This window comes from Penicillium riverlandense (genome assembly GCF_028828495.1).
Source record: "Penicillium riverlandense strain IBT 135883 chromosome Unknown utg000009l_segment0_segment0, whole genome shotgun sequence".
NCBI classification, from domain to species: domain Eukaryota; kingdom Fungi; phylum Ascomycota; class Eurotiomycetes; order Eurotiales; family Aspergillaceae; genus Penicillium; species Penicillium riverlandense.
The window spans coordinates 260,961-285,912 of record NW_026643200.1 but is presented as its reverse complement, the minus strand read 5'-3'; the positions used below and the strand labels follow the sequence as shown (position 1 = coordinate 285,912).

At 50.1% G+C, this 24,952-nt stretch overlaps 11 protein-coding genes across 11 annotated transcripts; 7 read left to right on the top strand and 4 right to left on the bottom strand.

The window, feature by feature from the left end:
* Positions 1 to 990: 990 nt before the first annotated feature.
* Positions 991 to 1,641, top strand: N7474_010387 (NAD(P)-dependent oxidoreductase; the record flags this gene model as incomplete). Its single annotated transcript, XM_057201797.1, has 1 exon — positions 991 to 1,641. The coding sequence occupies one exon, from the start codon at positions 991 to 993 to the stop codon at positions 1,639 to 1,641; it is 651 nt and encodes a 216-aa protein (XP_057048068.1).
* Positions 1,642 to 2,889: 1,248 nt separating this feature from the next.
* Positions 2,890 to 4,261, top strand: N7474_010386 (FAD-binding oxidoreductase; the record flags this gene model as incomplete). The annotated part of the gene is made up of 5 exons (XM_057201796.1): positions 2,890 to 3,137; positions 3,196 to 3,533; positions 3,592 to 3,653; positions 3,709 to 3,799; positions 3,888 to 4,261. 5 exons carry the CDS (start codon positions 2,890 to 2,892, stop codon positions 4,259 to 4,261), a joined length of 1,113 nt encoding a protein of 370 aa, XP_057048067.1.
* Positions 4,262 to 5,198: 937 nt separating this feature from the next.
* N7474_010385 (uncharacterized protein) lies at positions 5,199 to 6,017 on the top strand (the record flags this gene model as incomplete). Its single annotated transcript, XM_057201795.1, has 2 exons — positions 5,199 to 5,347; positions 5,444 to 6,017. The coding sequence occupies 2 exons, from the start codon at positions 5,199 to 5,201 to the stop codon at positions 6,015 to 6,017; spliced, it is 723 nt and encodes a 240-aa protein (XP_057048066.1).
* A 292-nt stretch (positions 6,018 to 6,309) lies between these two features.
* Positions 6,310 to 6,648, bottom strand: N7474_010384 (uncharacterized protein; the record flags this gene model as incomplete). The annotated part of the gene is made up of 2 exons (XM_057201794.1): positions 6,310 to 6,569; positions 6,633 to 6,648. 2 exons carry the CDS (start codon positions 6,646 to 6,648, stop codon positions 6,310 to 6,312), a joined length of 276 nt encoding a protein of 91 aa, XP_057048065.1.
* Positions 6,649 to 7,494: 846 nt separating this feature from the next.
* Positions 7,495 to 9,030, bottom strand: N7474_010383 (putative sugar transporter; the record flags this gene model as incomplete). Its single annotated transcript, XM_057201793.1, has 1 exon — positions 7,495 to 9,030. The coding sequence occupies one exon, from the start codon at positions 9,028 to 9,030 to the stop codon at positions 7,495 to 7,497; it is 1,536 nt and encodes a 511-aa protein (XP_057048064.1).
* Positions 9,031 to 9,547: 517 nt separating this feature from the next.
* Positions 9,548 to 11,039, bottom strand: rhgB (putative extracellular rhamnogalacturonase; the record flags this gene model as incomplete). Its single annotated transcript, XM_057201792.1, has 3 exons — positions 9,548 to 10,023; positions 10,073 to 10,274; positions 10,410 to 11,039. The coding sequence occupies 3 exons, from the start codon at positions 11,037 to 11,039 to the stop codon at positions 9,548 to 9,550; spliced, it is 1,308 nt and encodes a 435-aa protein (XP_057048063.1).
* A 2,658-nt stretch (positions 11,040 to 13,697) lies between these two features.
* Positions 13,698 to 14,515, top strand: N7474_010381 (uncharacterized protein; the record flags this gene model as incomplete). The annotated part of the gene is made up of 2 exons (XM_057201791.1): positions 13,698 to 13,736; positions 13,808 to 14,515. 2 exons carry the CDS (start codon positions 13,698 to 13,700, stop codon positions 14,513 to 14,515), a joined length of 747 nt encoding a protein of 248 aa, XP_057048062.1.
* A 227-nt stretch (positions 14,516 to 14,742) lies between these two features.
* N7474_010380 (S9 family peptidase) lies at positions 14,743 to 16,776 on the bottom strand (the record flags this gene model as incomplete). Its single annotated transcript, XM_057201790.1, has 1 exon — positions 14,743 to 16,776. One exon carries the CDS (start codon positions 16,774 to 16,776, stop codon positions 14,743 to 14,745), a length of 2,034 nt encoding a protein of 677 aa, XP_057048061.1.
* A 744-nt stretch (positions 16,777 to 17,520) lies between these two features.
* N7474_010379 (uncharacterized protein) lies at positions 17,521 to 18,906 on the top strand (the record flags this gene model as incomplete). The annotated part of the gene is made up of 2 exons (XM_057201789.1): positions 17,521 to 17,558; positions 17,610 to 18,906. 2 exons carry the CDS (start codon positions 17,521 to 17,523, stop codon positions 18,904 to 18,906), a joined length of 1,335 nt encoding a protein of 444 aa, XP_057048060.1.
* An 852-nt stretch (positions 18,907 to 19,758) lies between these two features.
* Positions 19,759 to 21,439, top strand: N7474_010378 (uncharacterized protein; the record flags this gene model as incomplete). The annotated part of the gene is made up of 3 exons (XM_057201788.1): positions 19,759 to 19,998; positions 20,054 to 21,069; positions 21,130 to 21,439. The coding sequence occupies 3 exons, from the start codon at positions 19,759 to 19,761 to the stop codon at positions 21,437 to 21,439; spliced, it is 1,566 nt and encodes a 521-aa protein (XP_057048059.1).
* Positions 21,440 to 23,016: 1,577 nt separating this feature from the next.
* Positions 23,017 to 24,129, top strand: N7474_010377 (uncharacterized protein; the record flags this gene model as incomplete). Its single annotated transcript, XM_057201787.1, has 1 exon — positions 23,017 to 24,129. One exon carries the CDS (start codon positions 23,017 to 23,019, stop codon positions 24,127 to 24,129), a length of 1,113 nt encoding a protein of 370 aa, XP_057048058.1.
* Between the last annotated feature and the right edge of the window lie 823 nt (positions 24,130 to 24,952).

Below are 24,952 nucleotides of genomic sequence, written 5' to 3'. Positions count from 1 at the left end.
CTTTTTGCCGCGGTATAGTTTTAGAATGAGCTACGATAAGAGTGACTTCTATTGTCGAAGGCGTGGGTAACTTCGGCTATATTAATGTGTCTTTGCGAGTACAAATATGTGTAGATTCTAATAGAGATCAAAGAAATCCCCCGAAAACTTTTATATTAGTTACGCTAGCAATACAAACGCCTTACGTTGAGCTTTCCAGATTGTGAGAGAAAATCGCGGACGAAAAAGGACCTATAGTGATCAAGTATTTAAAAAGTCTCCCATTAAGTATGAGCTGACAATAATCATGGTGCCCTGGCTACGATTGATCGAGCTGAAGGAATCGTGACTAGAGTACGAAACGAAGCCTGAAAATGATTAAAGATGGCCAAGTTACCCAAATTGCTTCCTCTTCGATCCATATAGCCAAAATTTGGACAATTTCATCATCACGGTAGCTGTGTCCTTTTTCTTTTCCTTTTTCCTGGTTTTATTTTTTATTTATTATTTATTTTTTAATTTTTATCGAGGATGCAGACCAGGAAGATGACAAAGTATGTAACCAACCTCGCGCTAACTTACGGCAAAGTCGCCCCCTTGGTAAGCAACAGGATTTGTAATTCTACGGACCTACTTTTAGCGATCTCCGAGCGACCACACGGACTCCGTACTACGGAGATGTCCGCAAACGGAAATATTGATGAGGCGACAACCTACGCGTCGGTTAGCTGCCTCTGGTAGCTGACCAAGCACTAAATAGGCTTTACAACTTGTAGCCGGTCCTTACCACGAATCAGCCCTGACATCCTCGATAGTGTTTATGCCACGGCTATATATACCTGATGGGAGCTCGCTGGTTATGTGTCGTTTCAGAGCATCCAGTTCATCATCTATTGATCTCAACAAAGTTAAGAGCTTCACCAAAAACATTGTACCACGGTCTCAGCCAAACCACGCACCCGCAGTTAGGAACAAAGTCAGGATCCTACCGCAGCGCAACAGCATCTCAATATGCGTGTCCTTGTTATAGGTGGCAATGGACAGACTGGTCGTTTCGTCATCGATGAAGCATTGCAGCGCGGCCACAAAATTACAGCCTTGATGCGGAATCCCACTACGCTTCCAGCCAAGGAAGGCCTGACCATCGTGAAGGGCACACCACTGGAACCTTCGGACATTGAAAGCGCTTTCAACGCAGTCAAAGGCGACCTCCCAACTGCCGTGATTGTCACGCTTGCATCCCCGAATGTAAAGGGGACTCGTGTCATGACTAACGCGCACGAAAACCTCATCGCTGCTATGAAAAGCCATGGAATTTCACAAATTGCGACATTGTCTTCATTTGGAGTTGGGTCTTCTTTCCCGAATATCAATGTACTTATGAGATTCGCAATTTCTAGCACCAGCCTGCGCCATACATTTGAGGATCATAATCAAGTCGATGAGATCCTCAAAAAGAGCGGATTGAACTTCGTGTTGTTCAGGGCAGCGAGACTGACTCTGGGCAAAAAAGCACCCGTTAAGTTCCTTGGCGACGATGGTAAAGGGCTCGGTGTTTTTGCGGGCCTGGGGGGGATCTCGAGGGCTAGTGTGGCGGCTTGTCTGGTGGATGCTGTTGAGAAGAGCACTTGGGATCGAAACACTCCTGTGATAACGAACTAATGGGTTGTCAAAGTATAGGTCTCTGTAAAATATAACAGAAGAACCCATCGACAACAAAGATACATCATGAAAGACTGTGCTTTATGAAGCCGTCTCTGTTAGTTAATGTTATGCTTTCGGACATACTATTGTTCAATGGGTCATCTACCTGATTTTAACTTTGTTAGCAGCTTCTACTTTGCCGCGCGGGTCTTATCTGGCTTGATGTGTAATAATGGTGACGGTAAACCTGCCCCGTCGCGGGGCGATCCGCTCTAAGCTCACGAGGTGATCCTCTCACTGAGAACTCTGAGCTGGCCCTAAGCGGGCTCTGAGAGATCTATGAGCGGGGCCTAATCTAGTCATTAGTCAACGTAAGCGGTTAACTAAGTTACGGAGTCAGGGGTGCTTTTCTTTATGAATGACATGAGATCGGACCGTGTCAGCGATATTAAGTGCCGTCGCTGAGGTTCGACGCAGCGCTGGGATGCCTGAGGTTTCAAGGAGGCTTGCTGTGTTGGGGTTAGAGGAAAAGCGTGGGAGATCCCCTAAGAGAGGGGAGACAAAAGACAAATGTCTGGCTGTCCTGGGTCTTTCTCTGGAGCAGTACCAGGCTGCCTTGTTTGCAGCGCAAGAAGACTGAGGCGCTGCAACTGGATATGCCTAGGTTGTGAGGTTAAGCATGATTAAGATAAGAAATATCGAATCGAAGGGGCAGTGCTAGTTAGGCTCCAATATCGTCTAACGATATTTCGCCTCTCGACTTCAACTACATAATAGGGAAGACGAATCGCAATACTATAAATAATCGAGATCTTGGCTTATTAGGCTTGCTGTCTACAATATATATTCCAACCTTAGAACTCAATCTCAAATATAGTACAAGCTGTACTATAAGGGCACGATGACAGTGCTAACTGATTCAACTCGACCTGCAAAAGAATTTGATTTAGTACTCGTTGCCATTGCCGCAGCCCTCCGTGTATGCGGGGTGCTTTGACTTCGCGATCGGTGTTGGTGCAGCTTATCGTCCGTGCTCGTCCGGGCTGACGTGGGAGGCCTAATCTCACCAAGTTACGATGTAAATAATCCGATGTTACCCATAGTTACACGAAACTGCATATTCCCTCACTCCTCGTCCAGCTGAAAGAAGTGGATCTTCCCTTTATCTAAGAAGCATGCACTCAGTAACTTAGCAGCCTTTCAAAGGTTGGCCGACGTGTTCTCGGGCCCAACAGCGGCATTCCTATTGCTCCTAGCACGGGCAAAATGGAGCCGATTTCGAGTGCCCTGTTATCTGTGATCACTGCCTTACCAGACGAAATACCGCAGGGTCTTCGGCTGCAATACACCGAGCTGATTCGCAATCATGCGGGAGCTCTCGATGGGCTATCTGAGAATGCCAATAATTATATGGCACCAGCGGAGAAGGTATATGAAGCATGCAAAATAATCATCCAAGACCGATGTATTGGCACATCATCTCCCAGATATCATGAGCAACAGAAGATGAACTGGTAATTGTCCCCTGCCCGTGATACACAGAGCCGAGCTGAACGAAGTATTTTAATTCAGGTCCCGAACATGCTGGCTTGCAGCTGCCTGTTTCTTCGTTCTTGAAAACATGGTGGAGATAGCAATCGTGATGAAACTTATTACTCACCTGCAATGCCCGTTTGCGATTCGCAGTGGTGGACACAATGCAAATCCTGGATTCAGTAGTGTCGATGGCCACGGAGTTGTACTTGATCTCAGCTCCCTTCGGCACGTGGAGCTTTCTGAGGACAGGAAGGTCATATCCGCGGGCCCGGGTGCAACATGGGATATTGTGTACAAAAAGCTGGAAGAGTATGACCTGACAGTAGCTGGTGGGCGAGTTGCAGAAGTCGGTGTTGGTGGCTTGATCACTGGAGGTAAGGTGGATAATCTAGCGAACTGGAGACAATCCGCAACTAAAATTTTCCACCTTAGGGGGAATGTCTCATTTTTCCAACCACTGGGGCTTTGCTTGCGACCACGTCAGAAACTTCGAGGTGCGATTTCTCTTGCTATGTCTATCCTGGATATACTGACCTCCAATTGATCTAGGTCGTGACAGCTGATTCTCGTATTGTACAAGCTAATTGTACCGAGAATACTGATCTCTACCACGCCCTGAAAGGGACTGGATCGAATTTCGGTAATTCACCAATACGCGTCTTTCCTATATAGGGGTCCTATGTAGACGCGTTGGACGAAATTGGCTGACTGTGATGATTGTTGGTTAGGTATTGTCAGTCGCTTCGATATATACGTGCACCAAGGATGTGATATTTGGTGGACGATGCGAATGTACAACGTGACGGACGGGGATCGTGTCATGAAAGCCATGTTTAACCTTCAGAAGGCCATGGATGAAGATGATAAAATAGGGTCCTTTTTATCTATCAATCCGGGATTTTTCATTCTGGGATTGCTTTACAAGGAGAGTTCTGCCCCACCAGATGCGTTTCAGGAATTCGATACCATCGAGCCAAAAGCGATTCCCATCCCAGGAACAAAAACAACATACCTTGCCTCAGCTCGAGCACTTTCTATGTCTACATCCATGAACTACGCGGTTTTCAAACTACGCTCATGCGCAGATATTGGGGTTTACTGACATTATGCATAGGCGCGAGATTGGCACTTTGGCTATCAAAGTAGATGCCGATCTCTATTCAGAGTGTCACAGAATCCTGGAGCAGATAGTAAGTGAGAATAAACTGGTGGAAAATGGTATTTTGTTCTTCTTCTCATTTCAACCAATCGGGGCGAATGCTCTTAAGAAAGGTGATGCTCATGGCGGGAATATACTTGGCATTTCACCCGAAAGCCAGACATGTAAGTGCCTTCGAAATTACCTGTCACTGTTATTTACCATCGGCGATTGATTATTTATTTTACTTTATAGGGCTTGCCATCGTGGGAGAGTGGAATGAGGATGAGCAGGATGAGCTCGCTCGCTCAAGCGTTTGTTCATTCATCGAGAGGGTCAGTAGTATTGCAAAATCCCGAGGGCTTCTTGTAGGTACTTGTTTTATGAATGATGCTTCGTTTTTGCAATGGCCGTTCCAAGCATACAGCGAGGAAAGCCTTCGGCACTTAAAGGGTGTTGCCCGGGAATGGGATCAAAATGGTGTCTTTCAGCATCTGCAAAACTCGGGATTTCTCTTATCTAAAATGAGGTGAGGGTAAGCAGGACAGTGCCTGATCGTGCATGGATGCTGATTTGGGGTTCTCACTATTCCACTTGTCGAATGACAATTATTAGAATACTTACTGAGACTAGACTCGCTAGCTTGTCAGATTCGATTTAGGTTTGCACATAAAATATCATTTCGAACTATTTAAGGCTGAATGGTGCTTTTTGTGCTCGATTGCCCTTTTATCGTAACTTAACAACCGAAGTCCAAGAAGTTCACACTGTTTGCCCAATTTATCTGACAAATGTCGAATAGTCCATAACTGAGGGGCTCGTCAGGGCCGGATACTCTCGGCATTGTCTTTACCCGTGACTGCCGGCAACCTTTCGTGAGGGGAACTTTTATAATATCCCTATGAACAGCCAACTCGATCGCATTACAAGTATCAACCTCATTTATTCCTCAAATTCCAAAGATAATGCCAGATCTTCATTCACTGCCCCAGGGCACGAGGCCCGACAACGCTATCCGCAACAACGGGCCAGACAATTTGGTTCTCGAGCGTGCAAAACTTCGGGAATTGGCCGAAGGCTGGCCTTGCTACCGGCAAGTACTCAAATTACTACAATCTCCTTTCAAAACATACTAATGATACTTAGCGATGCCTGTGAATGGGAGAACTTTGAATCAATCTTCCACCCCGGAGCCTACGTGTACACGACCTGGTCCGGTCGAGTCTCCTACACAGACTTCATTGCAGCCTCCAAGGCTGGAATGGACAAGGGCGCTTTTATCATGCACCGCTGCCACGGTGTCACGACTGATGTCACGCCTGACGTTAAGCGCGCTGTTACCAAAATGAAAGCTACTATCACTCAGCGATTCACCATTGACGGCGCGGAGGTGGATGCGGAGGCAGATTGCCGTTTCTGTTTCTTCTTTGAGAAGATTGACGGGCGCTGGGGTGCGCGCCTTGTCAGGCACTGGTACGAGAAGGATAAGTTGATTCCTGTCAATCCGAATAATCTCCCAAAGCTGGATGAGGAGAAACTTAACTCCTATCCCGAGGGCTATAAGTGTCTTGCCTACTGCCAGGAGCTTACTATGGGCGTTTCTGTGTTGAAGGATATGCCAGGACATAGGAGACATGTTGGGACACCGCAAGGGGAAAAGCATGATCTGCTGTACAGGCTGGCTAAGGATTGGTTGGATGGTAAAGATATTGAGATTTAGGTTGGTGGGTCTTGGCTTAACTTCAACTTCCGCAAGAATACGCGGTGGTTTCATTGAAAACCAGCCAGGTCATGTTGTGTAGTTCGTCTTGTCACTAGTGAACGGTGCAGAACATCAAGGTTACAAGATATGACGCCGGCTAAGCTCATGCCCTTCACGGGAACATGAATATAAGTTGTGATATCAAAAGACATAATAAAACGCATTCATATCTCAATAATACATTATCAAAACACAGCAATCATGCCATAGATCGCGTATAGGCCTTCCACCTCTCACAAAAATGCTCTCTCTAGCTCTTGTTCAAACCCAAAGGGTTGTCACCAGTCTGCTTCTGTCCGCCAACACTTTGCACTCCTCCCTGTGCACCCTGTCCAGCGTTCTTCGTAGTATTACCCAGACCATCCGTCGTACCGGACACAGTCTGGCCCACTCCTTCAGTAGCTCCGCCGACAGTCTGTCCGAGACCACCCACGGCGTTGCCAGCTGTGTTGGTGACGCCGCCCACAGTTTTGCCGAGAGTGTCGGTCAAACCGCCGAGGAGGCCGGGGTCTATGGTTAAGAAGGATGCGTTAGTTCAGGGGAGTTTGATGGCGTGGACAACGCGTCACTTACTATTCTGTTGAGACATATTGGGTATCTTGTCACTTAAGTGCAAATGTAGACGAGTGGTAGTGAGAAGATTGTCTGTGATAGACTAGGCCTGATGTATGATATACAAGGTCCGCCTCAGTGAAGTCTTTATATACCCGTCCGTTGCGACCATCAAAACCTGTTGTCGACACAATATGATATAATGTCCTTCGGAGATCTAGCCACAGACCACAAGCCACACAGTCATGACAGCCCAGACGAATGGGAATGGCCACCGAAATCGCCGATCACTGCATGACAGCCACTCGATCCGTGGCCGTTGCAATGGATCTGACGTATGGAACCTTAATACACGACAGGCGTTGATCTCATAACCAGTGACGTGCGGTTGTTATTGGTCGAATTTCTCCGGTTGAGCTCCCAGGTCAGGGCACATGGAGCCTATCGCTGTTCTCTGCGTGGGGCAGTAGTGGCTGGTACATAACCTAGTTATATTGATTATTTGAGCCAGCTGACGAATATGCATCATTGTTTGTTTTCCCCCAGGTTTGTGCTATGAGATGTTTGGACACATGATGTCATAGTAACTCGGTCGGTGAGCCACAAGTGGATCTGAGCTGGGATGTTAGAGCGTTTTAGATTAAACGGCTGTGGGGCAAGCGATGGTCATCATAATCGAAAGGATTATTTTATGCGAAGTTTCATCATCTATTATATCTAGAGAGAGGTTTAAACCTCCCTCTTTGACAACAATGAAGCATTTTGGATCTCCTCAATAATAAGTGAGAACACTCAGAGATGCTTGCTTGGAAGAACGGAGGCGGTAGACCCAAACCACCGCTATATTATGTTTATGCAACAAAAATTTTGCCACCAAATACCATCACAGACTTGCCTTCCCTCTAGACTCATACGGCATCAAAAGCACCAACAAACCAGCGGCAATAAAAAGTGCGCCACTGACATACACCGGAGCCGGAGTATTGAGATTAGCAAACATGGCGACGATGGGAGCCATAATGCCGAAGATGCGATTGGCAGAGGCGGTCAGGGCATTTCCGGTGCCACGGTCCTTGGTGAGGAATTGCTCGGGAGTGTAGGCGTACAGAACGGCATACATCAGGCTGCTCATGAAGTTGAATGCGCAGTTCCAGCCCAGAAGGGCGTTGGATGTTGCTGCCGTGGTCGAGCCCAGCAGAAACACGCCTGTAAGCAGCGTCGATGAGCACAAGGCGCCCTTGCGTCCGAATCGAGGCAGCTCGACCAATACTCCTCCGATGAGACATCCTGGTATCCCCATCGCGGCGATAATCAGTGAATTCCGGTAGGTGATATATGTGGATCCATCTCCGAAAGTATGACCGCGGGACTCTTGGATGTAGGGCAAGAAGGCGTTGTAGAGTGGATATCCGAGTCCAATAAATGCCCAGACTAGAATGATAAGTGTTGTCCCATATGCTCGCTTGGGTGTGTTGAAAAGAGCGCGGACATGCTTCAGGCTCAGCTTGTCGAGGCGTTGGCGAACAATAGTCGTTGCATCCATGCCAGTCGCCTCACCATCGTCCAGGTCATCAAGTTCATTCTGAGAGAGAGAGGATGTTTTGCCGTTCCGGCGAGCCACTTCATGAACAACATGCACGGCTTCGGTGTTTTTGCCCTTGCCCATCAAGTACTTGGGCGATTCGTAGATGGTGAAAAAAACAAAGCGGATAACGAACATGATCATGGCAAGCCCGCCCATCGCGATCATGAAGTACCGCCATCCCATATTCTTAGATTTGGAACAATCCTTGCCAGATTCACACGTCCGATACCCCAGCAGGGGCCATGCGACCAGGTTGGCCAACACTTGCGCGAATGCCCAGTCAATCGACAAGATGGTCAACAGATACTGATGTGATCCCGGTAAAAACTCCAGGAAAATGGCCGAATCAACAGGCAAATTTCCCCCAACACCGACAGACCATAATGCTGCAAACACACAAGCAGCTGCGAAATTGGGCGATCCTGCTGCGACCAACCCAAACACGGCGGTGATACCGATGGTCAGGTTGAATGCCCACCTGCGACCGAAGATGTCACATCCAAACCCCCAAAATACAGCCCCCACGAGCAGCCCGATGTTTTGAGCCAGGGTTAGCAACGGGCCCTGCGAGGGATGGAACTCGTTTTCGACGGCTGGCAGAATCAAGGATGTTACAATGGGCCAGAGATTGTCGCTCGCCCAGCCGAACCCGATCACCACAAACAGCTGCCACTGATAGCGACCCATGCCGATACTCTGGATGGCGTGGTTAAGCACTTCCGCCTTGCCCTTGTAACTCGCGTCGGGACCATCGTCGGGTCGGGATGGCGGGGATGAAGAATCAGAATCGACGGCCACGGGCTCTAGCCCGGGGGATTTGGGAGGGCTCGACATGGGCAGCGGATGTGGGTGGGGGATGGAGAGATATGCAGGTTGCTGACCGTGTCGCGCGAGCAAGGGCTTATGAATGCGACAATCTTTCAGTATGCCTTGTCCATTGCAACACTGTGTCTGGCCCCATCGGGCGTCGAATTACATTAAACGGATTCAACTTTGTCGCCTTGATTCGTATTCTTTCAATGGCGTGATCGTGGATAGGTTGATCGTCAGAGTTTAGGTTTGGGGCGACACGAGAAGGCGCGCCCGGGTCAAACATCAAACATATAGATCGACAAACACGCCACTTCGACTCGGGATGACAACAGATACTCTTTTAGGTGGATAAAAGGCGGCATAGACATATTTCGCCGGCCAAAATGCTTATATTATATATAACGATCCTTCGGATCAAGCCCGAAGGATATCACCACCAACCGAAAGGAAACTGCCATTATCTGCTCGCTTGGAACTAGATGTCCACTACGAGGCTCTAGATACACAACTATCAACACCGGGCAGCATAAGTCGAGCCCTACCTCGAGGCTGACTTCGCACCCGCCAGCTTACTATAGGGCGTCGCACCGGGATAAAATGAAGTAGGAATAGCAGGGATGGGGATAGGCATCACAGTGCCAAAAGGAGTGGCTAGATCCGACGCCATTGTCGGCGCAGAGTAACCGGAGGGGGCCGCAGTGGCGTACATCTTGGTGGCATACGAGGTGTAGTCATCGCCAGTGTTCAAGCAGAACCCAGAACCGTAACCGTTCTCACAGGAGTACTCCTGTGTAGAGCCTTCCTCGGTCCACATTGCAAAGTCCTCAATGGTCATGTCGGTGCAGGGCGCCGCTTCTGCGCAAGATACCTTGATAGGACCTCGCTGGGCTCCATCGGATTCAGTGCCTTTCCAGTTACTGATCGTGACATTGTTAAGTTGGACGCCATCTCCCGGGGCTTCGGACATGCTGCTCCACTTTTCGTCGATGTCGAGCGAGTAGGCGTTGTTATGGCCTGTTTGCTTGTGAATCTCTGTGCACATTCATGGAAATGGCAGCCGTACCAATGAAATTTTCTAGGAGCACATTGGAGACTGTGCCGTTGCCGCCATTGCTCTTGATCATGTACATCTGGTTGGAGGACCACGTATAGACATTGCGGTATGTGATATCAGAGATGTTAGTGTTAGTAGCCAGTGAGCCCATGGCACATCCGCCGCTCCAGTTACAATAAATGCCTTCCACCAAAATATTCTGCGACGGACTCTAAAGCTGGGTCAGATTATGCACATAGAGCAGTGGGGAAAGGCATGCCTTGACAGTGACGCATTCGTCCTTATTTGTAACCTCGATCTAAGGTGGAGTCAGTAAACAAACTACCAGACAAAGGAGAGCACGTACATCATGGATCCACATGTTGGTCGCCCAGGCATCAATACCATCCAATCCACCAGAGTTACCACCCCGAATGGCCATGTTGTACACCTCGCCATTCGAGCAAGTGTCCATGACGAAGTGGAACGCCGGAGCATCCACTAGAGCAATATCGTGAACCGAGAAGTTTGAAACTTCAGTTAATCGAAGAATACGAGGGCCGGTCAATGAGCCATTTCGATGATACTCATATCCGAATCCTTGAACGGCACCTTTGGAATTAGAGCTAAATAGCTCAAAGTCATTGGTGGCAGCAACGTAGATCATATTGCCGCTGTCGGTACCACTGCCGTAAATGGTTCCATCCAACTGGATGCCTGTGCTGTTACCTCCTTTCAGAGATACCCAGCTACCCAAGGCGTAGCTCCCCGATGGGATATAAACCAGGCCTCCGTTACTGCAGTCGTCCCAGGCCGAGCTGATGGCTGGACCGAGATCAGTGGAATTGTCTGCCACGCCGCCGTAGTCTAGGACGTTGCAGGTTTGTTTGTTGGCTTTGATGGAGGATGTTGTGGTCGGGCCGACCTTTCCAGACAGTTTAGCTGTCGCAAGCAATGGTGCCAGACCGATTGCGAAAATGCTTGCAAAGTAAACCATAATGAAAGATGGAACGGATTCAATGGAGGCGAATACTGAAAGGGCAGTGATAGACCGAATGGTCAAAGAGGACCACTTGGGCGGAAACACAGCAACATTTATACACGCCGGCGAGGTCGAAGAATTCTTGCGCTCGGCCACCGAATTTTTTTATAGCAAGAGCAGGAATTGGGCCCACCATCTCGGAACGAATCGTACCGCAAACCCGAGAAGTGTTTTGAATACAAACGGGGTCTACTCGAATGCCCACCGAAGCAGAGAATTAATTGACTATGGAAGCTATAGTGGAGCCGAATTTGACTGGAATAATACATTTCTCGCTGTGCAATCCACGCGTACTAGTCCCCGCATTTTCAAGGGGGCCGAATGATGAGATTGGCGGGTTAAAAAGGACCCGATGGAGACGGGTTTCACGTTAAATGATCGGCATCGAACCATGCCCCGTCTGACAAAATTAGACATCGGTTAGGGCTCGGGATTTCGGTCTAGGATCTCTTTGCGGGCACGTTCTTAGATATGAAACGGCCATCTCTTGGTCTAAATCGCGTAAGAGGGACGTAATTCTTACCAACCAAAGAGGAACATCATACCCCCTAGCAAGAAAAGCATCTAGGCAAAGACATAGTATGTGTCCGGTATGGCTTATGGGCCAAAAGTGGCTACGAAATGCCTGCATCAACCTCAAAGCCTGTCGATCAACCGTTCATAATTCGTTGAAGAATGACGTTAGTACCAGATGTCTCGGACTATACCAACCCGAAGCTCGTTCTCATTGGGAAGGGATTCCCATCCTGTGCGACAATGAACATTTATATTGGTGCGATATTTTTCTACGTTTGTCCGAATTTTCTGTGACGATATGGATCAAACCTGCGAATTCGCGTCAACACTATGAGAGATTTGGATCAAAGCAGTAGATAGGAAGGACGCTCCAAACGTTCCACCCACAGCAATATAGGTTTAGCGCCGAGTTGAAGTGGGGTACAAACCGGATCAGGCATTGCGTATAAACATACCCACCGCAAGGATGAGGATTATGAATGGCAGGTACTGGGCATTTTCTACATAAAGCACCCGTGAATGTATTCACAGGATAGTTTATGAAAAGTTGTTTGCATATTCTATTAATACCAACAGCCTGACTGACACGTGATGTGAGGTAACCTCCACTTAGTTTATATCTCGCCTCCTTTCTTTTTCTTTATCAAACAACACTCTCAGAATGGCATCAACTGAGCATGCTATCTCATTGACTGAAATACTCGAGAATATCCTCCTCCATCTCGACATCAAAACCATAATTACCTCGACCCTGCGCGTTTCCCGAGCATGGCACGATTTAATAACTCATTCCCCTCGTCTTCAGAAGCATCTATTCTTCCGGCCTGCACCGGAGTACAAAACCAAAACTCGCAATTCCATACTGACTGAACGCTTTCCTCTTTGGTTCCCTGACCCAATCTCATCAGCGGAGACTACTTTCGTGCCATCATCAGACGAGCAACATTATACGTGGAATCATCGTGGTAGATGCGAGTTTGACGAATCCAGCTTCGAAAGCCTTCCAATCTCCAAAGATGATTGTCATGATTCGTTTATGTATAAACACGCAAGTTGGCGCCGGATGTTCATTCAACAGCCGCCCGCACAAAGGCTCCCTTATTTCCATGCGCGATATTCCAGGGGCACGGTCCTACGCACAGTGTTTTTCACACAGGTGCCGCCTGATACACCACAAGAGTCACTCTCTGATACCGAGCATTGCCCCGAGTCAGAGGGTATCCGCATGGATGCGTTTTATGATATAATTATGTGCAGGCATACCGGTTTCAGAGCTGGCGGCAATAGCGGCTGGGCTATCATTTGGGATGACCCCGATGGAAACCATCGCCTGCCAAATCTTATGCAAGGCCGGAAACTGCCAAGCTACTTAACGTCACAGATGAAGGAATCTCTAGACACATACGGCTTGTTCATGTATAGTGGGAACAGTGTCGGATGTGTACGCCCTCTTCGCCACTGGGCACCAGAAGAAAAATATCTATTTCCAGGGATGACGGACTATGCACTGCACCAGGTGACTGCTAGGGAGGAGAGCGTACGTTTACATCAATGGCGAGACTAAATCATCAAGAATAATATATTTTGCTGCATGTGACCCTCCAACATATCCGACGGTTAATCGCTGATGATTCTCAGCGTGGTTCCCCAGCCAGGTGAACGTTTTTGCGTCTGTTTCAAAAATATCACGGTTCAATGATATATATATGAAGAATAGTTGGCCCACATCAGGTAAGTCGCCCTGCGTACAGTCAACATCACTTCATGTAGAAGCTGTTTCTGCCTACCCGATATTCGTTACTTTGGCCTTGTGCGTATTCACTGATGCGAACCAATATCAAAGCTAATCATGTGCCCAAGTAGTAATGTTACTATAGACCGTGCCTGGCGGTCGACTGGAAATGTACTAGGTAAACAAAGGCATCTTTCTGCACCATTCACGGCCGCGTTCCTTCCTACTCTAAAGCACCCAACGCCCTCTTTCACCTTGCTTCGACTTCTCATCCCACACCAACGTCCATCCTTTATCCCACTTTTTCTTCCTACAACTCACACAAACACGGTTCCTACACGGCAACCCCCTAGCATAAATCCAAGATGAGCGCACCATTCTTGCACGGCTTCGCAGACCGAACGGTAAGCCTTTTTTCCTTCGCGTGCAGTCCCCATAAACAACTCACCCGAAACTAACAAAACCATGTCACAAGTTCCACAAATGCATGGCCATCAACGACCAAGTCGACCTCCTGAATGTTAACTCGACGGCAACTGACGTCGCCAGCGTCTGGACCAGCATCCTGGGGTACTGGTTCCCACCTGGAGAATACTTCCAGGTCCGGCAATACCACTACGCTTCTTTCATAGAGGTATACGCCCTGCGTGTGGCCCACCGACCGGGCGAGGAGCGGCCGTCCTACCACCCGATCATTTGCGTCCGATGCTACGCCGCAGCCAGCTTGACTAATCAGATTGACTGGAACGCTGCGTGTGGCGATGCGCTGACCACGATCCATGTTGTCAGCTGCGTGCTTGCTTGTGAGTATCCTGACTGGGTGGGTATTTCCTGTTGCGATGCTGTGTGGTTTGGAGACCTGCGTCATGCGCCCGACTTGCGCGCGGTTCCGGAGTTGCTAGGTATCCAACATGTGGCTGTTATGAAGAAAGATGTCCAGGACTTTTTGGATATGGTCAAGGAGGTCTTTCTGTATGAGTGGGATAATGCGGAGACCTACGCTGAGAATTACCTTATGGTTTCTGATGGTGAAAGTGTTGATGAGGACGGGGATGAAGAGGAAGATGATGAGGAGGGAGAGAGCGAGATGAAAGAGGAAAGCAAGAATGATGATCAGATGGACGACGCGCAAGACGATGATGAAGAGGATATGATTCCGGAGCCTCCTACCACTACGCTGTGAAAGATAGAGCCTGATAATGGAATGAAGTGATGGCAAGGATCTACGAGCGAAAGGACATTCCTGTTGTCGTTGGTCACTTTAGTGAATGTCTTTGTCACTTCAAGCCCACCAGATTGAATATGTTCACGTCCAATTCAACTATTCTAACACAAAACGATTCTTCGCCTCATCTCATCCGCTATCTGCATATCCACGTTGCACAGAATATGTACAACCATCTATCAAACTCAACCCAAATGCAAATCATAGAACTGCTTCATCCGCGCCCACATATCAATAATATGCTTCCTCTCCATGTAGATATGGCCTTCCCGCGGATATGTAACCATCTTCACGGGAACATTATTATGGATGCAGGCACGATAGAAAGCAACAGCCTGCGAGAGAGGCACGCGCTCATCGGCCTCACCATGTATGATCAGAATTGGTGTCTTGACGTTGCGCATGTGCCAGAGGGCGCTTCCCCGTCGACCAGCTGTTTGACGGATCCAAGTTTTCGACTGTCGACCCTCTTTTTCGGTTTCTGTGGCGTTCTCCTCAGCATTAGAGTCAACATCCCAAGGCGAACCACCGGCCATATCAGCTTCGAACCAGTACGCATCGCTCGTCATAGTCATAAGATCCCAATCTGTCACACCAGCGCTGCAGAGGGCAGCTCGGAATTGGAACCCAGTACGAGTGACTGCGAGATAGGACAGGAAGCCACCCTGAGAATGGCCACCGATTGCCACCCGGGACGCGTCTACAAGGCCCTCGTTAATTGCCGCGCGGAGAATGGCGATGCAGTCTTCGTAGTCGACAGTGCCGACGCCTCCGCTGGCATACGCGGCGTGCTTCTGGCCTCGTCCACTACCCCCGCGATAGTTTGGACATAGCACTCCGTACCCGGCTGATACAAGCAGTGGAACCTCGGCGAAGTTGCAGATTGAGAAGCCGATGCCTACACGGCTGTATGGGCCTCCGTGGGGGAGGAGGATTGTAGGAAGGGGGGCGTCGCCTTCTTTGAATCGGGATGGGAGGTACATCACTCCGTCGAGTGGGTAGTTGTCCGAACCGATGGCGGAAATAGTTTGTGCTGTTGAGACTTTGAGGGCTGCAAGGACGGAGTTGTGATTGGATAGTTGGATTGGATCCCCAAACGGTGAGACGGAAAAGACTTCTTCGGGGGTTGAGCCGTCGGATTTGGTGATGGCAGAAACAACACCTTCCGCTGTTTCGGCAACATCAAATGTGGCGATATCATGTTCTCCGCGATATACCTCGTTGCTCCAATGGACATCAACCATGTATATTGCATCCTCGAGACCATTCTGGACAAGGATAGCCAGGGAGGATTGATTCTTCACGAGACCAAATGCGCAGCATCCTTCTCCTAGCCGGCGGTCTTCATCAATATGATTACCCGCACCCAAGGTTTTAAGTTGCTGCATGTAAGAACTCTCCTCACAGACGACTCTGTACAACACACGCGATGTGGAACAGTGAGTCGAAATAAACCCCGCGACAAAATAGATCCCGGCATCCCCCCACGCAAAACGATAAATCGGTCCCGGAAAGTGGGTGATGGTGGACGACTTCTCCGTCGAGAGAGAGACACTGCATATATCAGCGCCATAAAAGCCCGCCGAATTGATATCCGGATCGCGATGCTGCACATAAGCAATCCGTTGCCCATCCCGACTCCACGAGAAATTAGAGACATCTCTCTCGCCGCCGACAAGAATCCGGACCTGTTTCGTGGTGACATGCACCACACGCAGACGACGATACTTCAACTCTTCGCCCCAAACTTTTGCATCATCCTTCTCCTTCTCCCTGCGGACCTGTTCGTCCGTCTTCTCATCTGCGCTGGTGTACGCAATAGAAAGGCCGTTGGGACTCCACTCAAACTTCTCAATGTGTGTCTGATTCTCAGCCGGAGTAACAGGGTATGCTTCCCCGCCTCCAAGAGACATCACATAGACAGCTGACCCGCTGCCCGGCTGGGCCCGGTCGGACCGGAATGCAATCGATGCACCATCGGGGGACCATTGCGGCTGCTCGTCGTTGAACAGGCCGGATGTGAATTGGCGGGCGCTTTTTTCTTTGCCGATGTCGGCGATCCAGATGGAAGATTTGGAATGCTCGGTTTTGCCGCGGAATGCACGCAAGCCGTAGGCGATTTTTGTCCCGTCGGGCGAGATCTTGAGGTCGCTGGGTACCTGCAGGTCGGCTAGCGCGTCGAGACTTAGGTCGCTTTTGTAGTGTGCGTTGGTTGGCATTGTTTCGTTTGCTAAAATGATTGTTGGGGGTCTGATTGAATTTTCCGAGAGACTCGACTTACTAAATGGACTTTTTGCTCGGGGCCTGGAAGCGGGGAAGTGCACGCAAAGCTATGGCTGCCTGCGAAAGAGGCCGCAGCGAGACTTTTGATACAAGACTGGCGTGAGAGATCTAGGCTGCAGGTCATGTCGATCTGTTCGTTTCGGTGCCGATTTAGGCCACAGCGTACGCGGAATAATCATGCATAGTCACTTAGTACTTACTACGTAAAATTGAAAATCCAACGGATTGTCGCGGTAGAACAGGTCTCTGGCAGAAGAAGCGGCCTTCGATTTTTGGCCACGCCTTATGAAGAAGGCAGGTTGATATTAGGCTAGGTTGATTTCGCATCGAAGCAGAAGGGAGTGGATGATGGGTGAGCGAATGACAGAATGCGGTAAGGACTATATACAATGCCCACTTTCCCCCATGGCTGTGTAATTTCTCTACTAAACAACCACTATGTAAACTAACTACATCCATACACACGTTGTATTTATTCTTTGTTCGGTGCTGGTGACATCATGCCACGGTCCCTTCCAAGGTCTTACCGTCCCCACAAAACCATCTCCCCCGTCCCTGCCCCAGAGCGTCATGGTGATGCAACGAATGTTCTTTTATAAATACTGGACAGTCCATCGCCAAGCGCGATTGACAGTCAAGCTTTTCTCCTGCAAGGCCGAGCGACGATCTTTTTCGCTATCATGACTCCAAACTCGCAATACAAGCACCATCTCCACCGGTAAGCGGCCGCCGCTACATCATTCCCATTGACAAAACCTCACATTCCCAGAATCGGCAATTGGCTGCCAGCAGACCATGAAGCACACCGCGAGTGGCTGGGCGGGATCATCAAGACGGTCGACGATTCTCCTAAAGCTCTACACCCAGTTCTCCAAGAATTCCAGCACCTGATCGACACGAACACGCGAGTATACATGCTGCTGGCGGGCATGTTCACCGAAGTCCCGCACAAGAGACCCTATCGCCACGATCCGACCGGGCGCCCGCAGATCCGCGATCCGCCGCACCTCCTACGCGTGCTCAACCACCTTCTCACCACCGCTCCATCCTGGACCGATAAGTCCCACCGCGTGGGTCTCGTCGGGCTGCCTATCAATGCGATCCTTGATTGGCCCATGGGCACGCCGAGCGGATACGCCGCGTTCCTCGACCCGGAGATCAATGCCATGATTAAGAAAGTCCTCGATGCATGGGGGGAGTTTCTGCGCTCGCCGGCTTCAGCAGAGGTGCTCAACGACTCGTCGCATGGCTGGTTCGGTCCCTCGGGCTGTCGCGACCTCACCGCCGCCGCCAAGGTGGGCCCCACTATGGCTTCGACACTCGATTTCCAGGCCATGTTCCAGTGCGACCCGTCGGCGCCACACCATGGCTTTACATCGTGGGATGATTTCTTCACCCGCCAGTTCCGAGAGGGCATGCGCCCCGTCGCGGACCCGGAGGACGGCCGTGTCATCGTCAGCGCTTGTGAGGCGCAACCCTATCGGATTGCGCAGCATGTTGCGGCACGCGACAGTTTCTGGATGAAGAGCCAGCCCTACTCCGTGCTCGACATGCTGGGGCACGACCCACGTGCCCAGTCCTTTGTCGGGGGCACGGTGTACCAAGCGTTTCTGAGCGCGCTGAGCTATCACCGCTGGCACGCGCCCGTATCAGGAAAAGTAGTCGCGGCATACGTCGTGCCTGGCACGTACTACTCGGAACCATTATTTTCAGGGGTCGGTAACCCGAGCGCACAAACCCAGGACATCGATCTCGCCGGCGAGGTCACCTCGCAAGCCTACATCACGGCAACGGCGACGCGGGCGGTGATCTTTATTGAGTGCGATGAGCCGGCCATTGGGCTAATGGCCTTTATTGGGGTCGGCATGGCAGAGGTTTCCACGTGTGAGATCTCCGTGCGGGAGGGCGATCACTTGCGCAAGGGGGACCAGATCGGAATGTTCCATTTTGGGGGCTCGACGCATTGTCTCGTGTTTCGGAAGGGTGTCAAGGTGTCGGGCTTCCCGCAGCCGGATCTAGGCGAGAACGTACCGGTTCGAAGTCGCCTAGCGACTGTGGAAGAGTAACTCGAGCGACTCTTCGAGTGAACGCTCAATGGACTGTTCCAGGGGAGATTAGGTACAGTAGTATGTAGGGCCAGCCATGGCGCAACGAGTTACTATGCATTTTTTCGCCTCTTTCACCTCTAGGGATCATGGCTCTTGCCCTAAGCCCTGTCTAGGCTGTTTCGGGATCCCGTCACTAGTCTGAATATGTACCAACCACATGACCTGAAAAGTCAACACCACACTTTTCCGTAGTTACTTTTGCCTCCTTTGGTTCACCTCTGGGCCAGAACTGGTACTCGCATCACACACTGGGCTGTCAGTTCGTGATTCCCAATCCATATCCCCACCCATATCCAACCCGTACCTAAAGGTATTTCTGGCAACTCGATAGGCGCGTCCCGGATCACCTATCGTAGTGGGTCCAAGCTCCAGTCCTTATCGAGGCCTCAGTGGCGTTCCCAATGAACCCACCCCTAACCCGAGCGTCGCAGGAGCGTGTTCCATCCGGGTCTCAGGCGTAGTGTAACTCTGCTATCGAATTGACCGTCTAGCCGAGGCGCCAATAATTTTAAATTGCCCACAACACGCGACTAGCCTCCCCGCAAAATAAGGTGAATGCGACGTTGCAGCCGGAAATGGTAGTATCCATGACCGATCGACTGTGCAGCTTTAGTCTTGGGCGACGTGATATTATTAGGGTGCTACTAGCTTTCAATGAATCATTTGGCGTTGGTGTGAAATGATAAAAGATCCGTCTCGTCCCCTTTCCTTTTTTCCCCTTCCCCGGACTGTCTCGTTTTCTTTCTTCTCCACAACCACGCGCTCCCCACACCCCTTTTCCATTCCCACATCCCCAATTCGGTTTCCCCCATGGCGTCGAACGAGAAATCCGCCGACACCGCCATTGTCGAGTCGGACGGCGTCGTCCGCCCGGCTGGCTGGATGTACCGGTCCATCAAAATCTTTGGCTACGACCTGGGCTGGTACGCGTCGCCGCACATCCAGCTGGGCATGATCGCGTTCGTCTGTTTCATGTGTCCCGGCATGTTCAATGCGCTGTCGGGTCTGGGTGGTGGTGGAAAGACCAATACCGCAGTGGCCGACGATATGGTATGCGCCACATGCGCCCAGGGATGAGTAGAGCTGAGCTGACTTCCTTTCACAGAATACCGCGCTGTACAGCACGTTCGCCGTCGTCGGTTTTCTTGCCGGATCCGTGGTCAATCGCGTGGGTATTCGCTTCGCGCTGGCCTTTGGCGGTGTCGGCTACTGCCTCTACTCAATCAGTCTGCTCGTCTCAGTCCACAAGCATGTTCCGGCTTTCAACATCTTCGCCGGCGCCTTGCTTGGTGTTTGTGCCGGTCTCCTCTGGGCCGCCCAGGGCACGATCATGATGTCTTACCCCCGGAATCGCGCAAGGGCCGCTACTTCACCTGGTTCTGGTCCATCTTCAACGTCGGTGCTTGCGTGGGCAGTCTGGTATGTTTTTCTTGGACTTTCGGCGATCTCCGCAAGGCTAATCCCCATACCCACACAGATCCCGCTCGGTGAGAACATCCACGTCAAGGTCGCTAAGACCGTTACCGATGGCACCTACATCGCCTTCATCGTGCTCATGGCCTTCGGTGCCGTCCTGGCTCTGTTCATCTGCGACGCCGACAAGATCATTCGCAAGGATGGCACGAAGGTCATCTTGATGAAGAACCCCAGCTGGAGCAGCGAGCTCCTCGGCCTGTGGCACACCCTTCGCGGCGAGCCCTGTGTCATTCTTCTATTCCCCATGTTCTGGTCATCCAATTGGTTCTACACCTACCAGCAGAATGGCCTGAATGCCGCCTACTTCAACACGCGCACCAAGGCTCTGAATGACTTCCTCTACTGGTTTGCGCAGATCGTCGCCGCCGTGTTCCTAGGCCCTCTGCTCGATATTAAGTACTTTCGTCGCTCCGTCCGTGCCAAGGGCGCTCTCGTCTTCTTGTTCACTCTCACCATGGTCATCTGGGGCGGTGGCTATGCCTGGCAGAAGGGCTACACCCGCGAGAGCACCGAACCATACGACGCGGTGAAAAATCCCGACGGGTTCCACGCCTGGGACTGGTCCCACAAAGGCTATCTCGGCCCCATGTTCCTGTACTTCTTCTATGGCATGTTCGACGCCTGCTGGCAGGGCGTTGTCTACTGGTGAGCTTTTTTCCCCCTTCTTATCACAAATCGTCAGTCTCAAACTAACGTCTTCCTCAGGTTGATGGGTGCCCTTGGTAACTCGGGCCGCAAACTCGCCAACCTGGCAGGTTTCTACAAGGGTCTGCAGTCCGCCGGCGCAGCGGTCATGTGGAACATGGACAAGAACAAAACGCCCTACATGAACGAGCTGGCCTCCAACTGGGGCCTGCTAGCTGGTTCCATCCTCATCGCCGCCCCCGTCTTCCTGTTCAAGATCAAGGACCATGTTTCGGTCGAAGAGGATCTTGCCGATGTCGATGAGACCGTTGAGGATGTTCTTCCCCCGGATTTGCTGGAGCGGAAGCGCATGGGTGATGATACCATTTAGTTAGTGGGTTAATTGAAGCGCATGAGCATACATAAGGGGTCTTCTGCTCTGCTGTTTTTCTTAATTTCTTCTTCGGATGTCGTTATGATCAGTCCATGGAACTAATGATAATATCGATTAATTACCCCTCTATCTTTGTCTGTGCCTCTATGTTTGGTCTAGCTAACAGCATAGTTATCCTAAAGTAACCGCACGGAGCAATACCACTGCTGCTCCTCATCTCTCACCACATTCCCTTGCAACTTTCTTTCTCGTGTGCATTCAGCCAGCGGGAGACAGGCGTGCAGGGGCCTGCACCGTCGGATAAGCGCTCGAGTAACATTTTAGAGAGACGGGCTGTGTTCAGCAGGGTGGATGTACGGATGAGTAATGGATTATAGGAGGGCTCCGGGTTGTCCAAGTCATCGTATCTGCGCAGCAGTACTCTGACCCACCTTTTTAAGCTTCGTCAAAGATCAGGTGAAAATGCACCTTGAAAGCTCCAAACCCAGCCCAGTGAATCCGCAAGGCCTGTCCAGAAGCAACTATGCTTAAGGCGCTTGCAAATATCTGAGCAGTCTGCGCCACCTAAGGGATTTGTCATGTCAGAGGGGCTGCATTTGTGTCCGTCTACATAGGGAATGACAACAGAGTAGCGTGATAACGTGAACTACAACAGTACAAGTAATAATTAGTTGGTCGACCACGTGATATAGTACTGATCTTGGCAAGTCTAAGCCATTCTTTTTTGGCTTCAGGGTACGGCTGAAAAAACCTTAGTCGGAGGCTTGAGGGATGTTGGAGTATTAGCGACATGCACGGACCTCGGAGCGAAGTGTGTTTGCCAAATCGCTTTCAATACACAACCTGCTTTTCTATTCAGAGGACAATGGTTAATCAGGACGTCGTGAGCCTTCTGTTTTTTAACCTTATATTTTAAGGAACAAAAGCAGCTGCTTTTTTGCGGGTTGCCTCATCTTTCCTACAGATATTAGGCTTTTATTCGCTGCTTTTCATCCGTGGCTACGAAAAACAGGCTGAAGAAGTAGACGGCCAGTCAACTTCCTTGGTCCATATTACTTACCGTTCATTTTTCTGCATGATTGCTGCAGATGCTGCTGTCCATCCAGGATGGGTTTGCCAAGTACAGGGCGCCTAGCGGGCAGAGTGGGGAGTCTTGGCGGGAGACACCCAGGGCACAGGGAGTCAGCAGGGTTGGAAAGAGCGTCTTCATCCTTTCTGTCCATCTCCCCATGCCCTAGCCATGGTTGGTGTGCCTCGCAGCAGGGGATGTCGGACCTGTGTTCAGCGACGAGTGAAGGTAAGCGCCACTCAAAGGAACACGAGTCAGCGATGAACTAAATCCACAGTGCGATGAGACACGGCCTGCTTGCAAGCGCTGCGAAAGGCGAGGCCAGAAATGCCCTGGATACGAAAAGCGGCTGAAATTTTGTCCTTTTTCTCTATCCGAAGGTGAAAATCAAGGTAATGCCGATCGTGGACCATTCGCTGCCCAACCCTACAAATGGATTCATTATGCGCCAGCTCCCCACCACTGGTCTAGTATAGACGAGAGCGTTGCCCCGAATCTAGCCCGTATGGCCATCGATGTACAACAGAAAGAAATGTTCTACTTATTCGTCGACGCCAACTTCCCCGGTCTGTACTATGCCTGGAGTAGTCGTGTCGACGTGACCTTTATGGACTTTGTCCGCCAGCAAGACGACGCACCAACTGACGCTCTGGTCTGGGGCACTCGGACATTAGGAACCCTAAACCTAGGCCAGAAACACAAAGACAAAGACAAGATGCTCTGCAGTCGCTCGATGTATAGCTATGGGCTGCGATCTCTAGCTCAATTGATTCAGAACCCGGCGACAGTCAAATCGGATCGCACCCTAGGTGCTGCTGTTTTGTGTGGTATCTATGAGATACTAGATGGTGCCGGCCACAAGTCCTGGCTCACCCATTCCGGTGGCATTGCCACTTTGTTTCGTCTTCGGGGGGCCGGCGCTCATCGCGACGGATTCGGGCGCACGTTACTCATCGCTTTTCGATCGTTCCTCATTGCGGACGCTTTTATTTGCAGCAAACCGTGCTTCTTAGCGGACCCCGAATGGAGATCTGTTATTCAGTATGCGATCGAGCAGGAGAGGATTGCCAGAAAGGGCAGTGAGCTGGGTAATTTGGTCGAGTATGCGTTCGACACAATCACGGTTTGCCCTGGCTTAGTTGCACAAGCCCGTGCAATATCCACCGGAGATACAAGTCCGGATTTCTCTCAAAAGCAAGAGTTGGCACTTGAAATTACGCACAGTCGACAGCGACTCACTGGCTTGCATGATCAACTAGAAGTTCTTTCCTCTGTGCTTATCGGTGACAAAGGCCTTGAAGACAGACCAGATATCACTGGCCCAATCCCTGCTCGTGTAGCCAATATGCTGGCAGAGTTTTGTCTTAAGGGGATGAAAAAGGCTATTGCGCTCCTAGATCGGTCCTTGGGTTTTGTTGAGTTGGGTCAATTGTCGCTGGTTCAGGTCGGAGGTATCTCAAATAGAGATTCTCCGGCAACCACGAACCATAGACAATCGCAATCAACCACAGTGCAAAAGGCAGTGAATATCGCCTTTACGCACACCGTGAGCCATAATAGTCCACCGATACGGCCGGATCATATCGCAATGTCAATGGGAATGCTCGCAATTGAATGATCACGCGGTATTGAGCCCCGCATCAGACAATTCGCCACTTTCAGGTATTCCTAGGATTTTCAAATGGATTGCCTATGTCTTTCCAAACTTTTTCTAAAGCTCTGGTTTCATTGAAAGTAACTTTAACGGTTTCATTCCAAAATATATATATATATATATATATATATAATTCTACGGGCTATCGAGCCGTCATCTCAAGTCACCACCCATTTTGCGCCTCTTCACCAACAACCAGTGTAGAGAACAGTTCTTCATCCGTAAAATGCTAGCATTTTCATTGCTAGATGGCCGGGGGTGCTCGAGTATCTGCATTGTTGTTGGCAACAAGTGAATCCACTCGTTGATCATACTGGCCCTATTTACCCCGCAATATTAATGTCCCTGACCCCTGTGAATTGCATGTTGAATTGTGTCAGCAGTCGGTTAGCTCAAAAGTACGACAAGGATTAACCGATTTGATTAGCGATCAACCTGGGGTTTAGAGTTGCTAATTCCATAGGTTCACTCCGGTGAACTAGGTGATGGGCAGAATCCATTTGAACGGGACAGCTACTAGATAGGGCTGCTACTTATTCAGCGAACTCATATTAGCCCTAGGATTCATGTTATGATTATTCGAGCTATCGCAAACAGGTTTGTTCCAAGATTCGCTATCGTACGTCCAATCGCCAAAAAAGCACTTCCTACAAAACATGAGATGGATATGTTGTGTCGGCAATTATTTACATTATAATCTCAACCACATTAACTTCCGGGTATCTCCCGAGGCTGAATGTTGCCCCCCGGCACTCCTTTGTTATTCTGCTTATTCCAAGCGAGATCA